Raw genomic sequence first — 6,617 nt, 5'->3', positions numbered from 1 at the left:
GTGTCTCGGCCTTACCTATCCTTCTGAAAAAAAATATACCTGGCACATGCTTTTATGAGAGGGAGCGACCATTGGCGAGTTGTAACACACATATGAGATTATTTTGTACTAGAAGATACGGAGATCAACTTAATTTAAAAGATCAGCTAATGTCTCACCAACCTCCCGTCTCAAGCATACCCACACTTAAGGACATGGTACAAGTGCATGCTTTCACACCTACTCACCTAGCTCACTATATATATCCAGTTGTTGTGCAATCCTATAACCAGAATCATACAGATCTTAAATCTTCCTCTCCTTTTGAACCTACAAGTCTACCAAAGAACAAGAACATAGCCGAAACATGGGAGAAAGACAGAGACGTGACAATGATGTGAAGACTAGTGTATATGATGTGAAGACTAGTATATGAGTTAAATGAGTGCGCAAAAAACATTAGAAATGTGAGGCATCTGGAAATGCATCCCTCCGACAGCTTTGACCACCATATGCGCAAGAAACACAAGTTGGAAAAGGACTTGAAGGCCGGAAAGGAACCAACACAAATTTAGAGAGTGCAGCACACTCTCCGTTAAGCTTAGAGCCATCTAGCTTCCTTACCCCTGTTGCATGGGACCAGGCGACCAACGCGGATTTGTTCTGGCTCGTTTCATGTGATTCGCGTGTAGCCTATGGTCGGCATACCAAGGGGGAGGGGAAGGAAGAAGAAGTTGTCTATGTAAAGACATTGGATGTCCACGCTAAAAAAATAAAGATATTATTTTGGCTAATGTTGCTGACCAGGCGACCGGCCGAGCGCTGCGGTGGTCACGCTCTATCGCTCACTGACTCACGCCCTGGCCCACGTGCAGCCTAGTCTGTGCCAGTTTTGGGAGCGGCCGCACAAGGCTACGGGTCCGTTTGGTTGGAGACTAGTGTGGCCAAGCCAAAGTGTGGCAAGCCACACAAGTATGGCAAGCCACAGAAGTGTGGCTAAGAAATTGAACGCCAAACTTTGGCAAAAGTTGGCAAAAAATTTGTCTCTATGACAAGTAGGCCATAGAGGCAATAAAGTGTGGCAAGCCAAAGTGTCGCAAAAACCAAACACATGCCAACTAAACTGTGGCTGCCAAATTTTGGCTTGGCAAACTGTGGCTGGAAACCAAACACCCCCTATCTGTCCCGACTTCTGACCACACACCGCACCACACCATATTTCTTCTTCCCCGAACAAACATTTCTCGTTCTTAACCGCACACACGGCTTTGGTGCGGCAACCTCCATGAATCGCCACCTCTTTCTCCCCCTATTTTTCCCGCCTCATGTGCCGTTCGTGGCCCGCACGTGACACTACCGCGCCATTTTGCTAGCGGGAGGGCGGCCACCCCTTCGCAGTTGTTTTGTTTTTAGGGGCATTGCAGGCGTTGCTGCATGGGGAGACGGGAGTGCAACGACGAGTTGCAACTGTCATCACATCAAGCTACAACCGACAGCATGGCGAGCTGGAACAGGCAACGGGGATGCTGCGATGGCTTGGCGGCGAGCCACAACCGGCGTGATGGACGAGCTACAAGCAACACCCTTAGATGCTGGGATGGGCTCGCCAATGAGATGCAACCAACATCTCACCAGAAGTTGCGATGGCGATATACAGCTCTACTTCCAGCACAATCGACTTTGGGTTGGAGCTTTTATGAAGCCCGATTCCAGCACCGTCAGTTGCTCTGGTTGCAGCTTGTGGAATCACCGGCTAGGGCCGGCGAGAAGAATTGGTGCGACCAGCGAGGACGTTTGCTGGAACTGATGATGTCCACCACTGCGACCAGCGAGGTTGATTGCTGGAACCGACGAGATGCGGTGCGGCAACCAGCTGGAAGTGGCACCACGATAGTTGTAACCAGCGAACAAAAACTTTGTGACCAGCAACGATATAAGCCGCGACACGGGAAAGGCTACGCGACTACAACAATGAAAGTTGTGACCAGAAGACGAGGATGCGGCTACCATCGACCACGACGCACCTGGCGGCGCACCAAGTGCTGCTGGCGAGCAAGGGGCGAGCGAAACCGGGACTATGACCCGTCCGAGTTGGAACCATGGGGCAGCGGAGCTGCGTACCGCATGCGTGGACGAGACTTGCCTGCTCCCTCCGCGTGCACCTATCCGTACTCCCGCATACGTGGCATGATCTGATTGGAACAAAATAAGGGCCGGCCCCACCCTCTTAAAATCAGGGGGAGAGATGATTAGATTAGAAAGGAAAAGGAAAAAAAACAGCCGTAAGATGAAGTGGGAGCACAGATGGGAGAATGAGAGGGAGCAGGCGGACCCCGCATGCAGTGCTGGAACGGATTGATGCGACACGGCCTGGTGGGGCTGCATCCATCCTACGCAACAAGCAAGGTGCAGTGGCGCTTCAAGGTCACGGGGATGAAGTTGTGGCGTGTCGGTTTTTTCTCCTCTTGCTCGTGATCACAAATCGCGGAGGAATGGGGGTGAGAACAAGTCCACGAGCGGCTGATCCAAGGGTTGCAGGGTGACCAACTTGGTATGGCAATGGTGGCCTGGCGCGTAGCATCGGCATATTATTTTACGAAAATTTCTAAACACATGGGAATCTTCCCCTAAATTTGGGGGAGGGGTGGGGCTCACCTTATTATTTATACTCAACCAAACATACCAAATAACCCACTCTATTGATCCCGTAAAAGGTTATTCGTGTGTGTAACTGAATTTGAAGATCATTTGGTGCAGCCAATAGGAATGTTGTTTTTCTTTTTCTTTGATCTTCGGATCCATCCCATGTTATGCTTTCGTTGTTTCCTGCTAAATGTGAATCAAGCCGGCGAATTTGCTGGATCTTTCAAACAAATAAAAAATTGATGCTCAAGGGTGCGCGTGCACCCTATATAAAAAAAGTAATTCAAAATAAAGTAAAAAAATTCGGAAACTTATTTGGAACCAACATGATTAAGTAATTGTACTTGTAGGGAATGACTTTCTTTGTATCGTGGGTGAAAGATTAAAAAAAAGCTATATACAAGTACTACTCACGCTATATTGTCATCATAGATTTGATTTTTTGCCCTGAAGTCAATGAGAATCATTTCTTGGCCAAACTTTTTATAGGAGCACAATACTTAATCATATTTGATTTTTTTTGGAATTACTAAATTATTTGATGGGGTGCGCCTAGCAAGTAGCAACCCATCGCACTTTTTCTTTTGAGAACAACCCATCGCACTTCACTAGTGGCAAAATCTACCGGACGAGCGAAACTGTCGGTCTCACCCTCCCCAAAACGAAACCCTACTCCTCGGCCCTCAACTTTCCTCTCTCGCGGCGGCGGCGGCGGCGGCGGCGGCAGCGGGATCTAGGGCATCGGCGCGGCAGGTCCGCCACAGCTCTCTCTCTCTCTCTCTCTCTCTCTCTCTCTCTCTCTCTCTCTCTCTCTCTGCGCGCCCTGCGCCCTCTCCCATCCCTTCATTCGCAGCAAGGCGGCGGCGGCGTAGATGGTCTATAGGATTAGATATGTTTCTGATTTTGCGTCGGCTGATGCTTGATGCAGGAAGTAGTGTCTTATGTTTTAACCGATTTTGCTTCAACAAGAAAGAAACTTGTGTTAACTGATGGGGGGCATATCTGGTCTGCTCCTTTCTCATACTTTAGCTGAACTCAGAGAAAAAATTGCTAATCATATTGTGGTGCTTGTTACCTGAAAAATATTGTGAATGATGCCATACTGTGGCCTACACAGAGGGATCATTCAGATTTTGCTCGGGCTGGGGCTTGATGCTGGAACTAGTGTTGATGTTCTTTAGGACTTCAGACTGCTCCAATCTGAATGTTGTTTGAACTGTTTTTACCTGGCAAGAACCTTACTTTGAATGATGGTTATATCTTACCATCATCATCTTTAATCATGTGTAATTCGTGTATTCTGTAGATCAACATAGTAATTTCGAAATAAGTTGCAGTAACAATCTTGGAGGCAGAATTACAAGCCTTAAATAACACATGTAAGCTTTCCGAGCTTTAATTCCTTACATTACAGTGAAAATCACATGGCCGCCTAGCCGGAACAGGCTGCAACAGCAAGGCCCCAAACCTGATTTTTCAGTATTAAGGCCCTGTTCGGAGTCACTCCAACTCCTAAAAATACGAGGAGCTGAAGCATCTCTTTACCAGCTCCGTGCCTTTTGACTCCAACTCCGGGAGCGGAGTGGTGGAGTGGCGGGTCTCCGAACAGGGCCTAAGTCTCATGTGCTCAGCATACTCCTTTTAGCCCCTCTACTCATATGACCCTCTGTTCAAATGCCTTAATTGTTTGCAGATTTGAACCTCTTTCTTCTGTCAGCATTGGTGGTTTTCCCTTGTTATCAGTTGACACTTAATTCTTTTGTAAGCAGAGTTGACACTTAGTTCTGATGATTGATATATGCAGCTAAAATATCAACCCAGGAATGGCAATGTCTTGGACACGAGCATTAAAGCGTGGAGTTATTCCAAGGGATGCAGCTCAATTGGTCGGGATAAGAGGCTTTGCAGCCCAGCCCAAGGGAAAGAAGGGCGGAAAAGGTGGTGCGGCTGATGCTAAACCTGTGCTCAGCAAAGAAATGAAGAGTACAACTGTGTTCGGGGCAAATATCCTGAAGGAGGGTTCTGACCCGAAGATCCAACCAGATTCGGAGTACCCTGACTGGCTGTGGCACCTGATTGACAAGCGTCCTGTGCTGAGCGAGCTGCGGAGGAAAGATGCCAAGACACTGCCTTATGAAGACCTGAAGCGTTTCGTCAAGTTGGACAACCGGGCTCGGATCAAGGAAAACAATGCTCTCACTGCTAAGAACTGATCAGGAGAATCACATCTCATGTAGTGGTCAAAGTAAGCATATTGTCCTGTCTTTCGTTACAAGGTTCATTAGTTACTTTTGGTAATAATGGAGTGACTTGGAAGTTGCTTGGCCCAGTACAATTTAGGCTATGTGACCAGCATGCTGTTTGTCATGTTCTTGTCTAGATGTAACTTCTGTATCTTGCAGCAAATCCTGTAGGAAGTTTCCCATGCTCTTGCTTGGCTTCGTACACTGTTTTGCAACAGGAGTTTTGAGCCTATCAATAGAAAGACAGAGATATTTGAATATGAGTTGAACATGCACACAAAAATTACAGCTTTGCGAAATTAGCAAAGCGTGACTATGGTGCATCAGACTCATGAATTCATTTAAATAATAGGTGAATGTGATTTAGGAGACTGAAACTTGGAGCAGCACCGCAATGCTACTCTTCTAGCACAAACTGCAATGATCTTTAGTGATAAAAAAGAATAATCATGTTGTGCATCCTCAAGCTGCATCGTCTCATGCATTTAACATATTAGAGTCCGATCCAACATTTGCTGAGAGTTTGCGCAATCAGAGTATTTTGTCAAAGAAATAACAATATTTCAGTTCCTGAGCATACAGTAGAGGCAACGTTTAGTTCTGATAGCAAAAGAGAACGCCAACAGTTTTACTGTAACAACTACTGCAATCAACCTTAAACTGATAACCAGATAAGAAGAAGCAAAATTCTGATTAAATGTTAGAACTTTGCTGTATCTATCTAAAACCTGCACTCTCATTAATCCTCAAATTTCAGGCGCATAAGAGGATAGCCAGACCTTTTCTGAACTTCTGGAACTATATATATGTAGACTTTAGATCAGCTATAGTTGAGGTTAAATTATTAACTGTGACTTTATAAAGATGTATTGAGAAGGGATAATAATCAGTAACCCAATGGACATGTCACAAAGGCCATGTCCACAACCGCATCATACGGCCGGTGAGCTAAAACTGGAGGTATGTATGACAAGCACAAAACCGAAGAGAAAAAGGAGGTCAAAAACACGCGGACACATTCCGTGTTTCTTTACCTATAAGTATTGTCTTTAGTTCTTTCTTTCTTTATTTTCTTTCAAAGAGTCTTCATGTTTTGTTACCATAGTGAAATGGCAGATACGTTATTTGTTTAAATGAACGCTTTGCAGGTTTTACTGGCCCAGAATTCTCCCTGAAACCTCCTTTTCTGAGGCTTGATAAATACACAACCCAGATACTATAGTGAGTTCTCTTGCGGGTTGTGAACATGTAATACTGCAATCGACAGGTTAAACTGGGTTTGTCTAGAATAAAAATCATTACTACAATGCCGGATTTAAGAATCAAAAACCCGAGTTGAATTTGCCAAGCATAGTTCGTTGGTAAACATGACGCAAACGCTTTGCAGGCTTTGTTTGGTGACGAGCGGGAGAACACGCAGGTTACTAAATCCCACCAGGGGAATTTCAAGAGCACTTGTGGTTCCCTTCCTTCCGCCAGGGAGATCTCCTATGCACATTTGGTGGTACAGGGGAGGGGAGACGAGAGGGGCGGAAGGCAACGAGCGAGGGATTCAGAGCGAAGCAGCGATTTCAGATCGCACAACGGAAAAGACGGGAGAATTTTTCCGGAGTGTCCAGGCGTGGGACCTCTTCCCGGGGAAAGAGCGGGGGTTGGGGCAGCCCACCCCGTCGAACGGCTCGTCCAAATGACGTGCTCGTTTTCCCTGCCGAGCGTCTCCACGTGTGGTTCAGCCCCCGAAAGAACGCTGGG

General features: G+C 46.5%; 1 protein-coding gene across 1 annotated transcript; it reads left to right on the top strand.

Moving 5' to 3' along the window:
* Positions 1 to 3,219: 3,219 nt before the first annotated feature.
* On the top strand, positions 3,220 to 5,125 carry LOC119323900 (54S ribosomal protein L37, mitochondrial-like). Its single transcript, XM_037597618.1, has 2 exons — positions 3,220 to 3,375; positions 4,427 to 5,125. The coding sequence occupies exon 2, from the start codon at positions 4,446 to 4,448 to the stop codon at positions 4,833 to 4,835; it is 390 nt and encodes a 129-aa protein (XP_037453515.1). The 5' UTR covers positions 3,220 to 3,375; positions 4,427 to 4,445; the 3' UTR covers positions 4,836 to 5,125.
* The last annotated feature ends 1,492 nt before the right edge of the window (positions 5,126 to 6,617 follow it).

This window comes from Triticum dicoccoides, chromosome 6B, assembly GCF_002162155.2.
Source record: "Triticum dicoccoides isolate Atlit2015 ecotype Zavitan chromosome 6B, WEW_v2.0, whole genome shotgun sequence".
Classification (NCBI taxonomy): Eukaryota; Viridiplantae; Streptophyta; class Magnoliopsida; order Poales; family Poaceae; genus Triticum; species Triticum dicoccoides.
The sequence above is the reverse complement of the archived record's forward strand: the minus strand, read 5'-3'. Positions and strand labels throughout refer to the sequence as shown.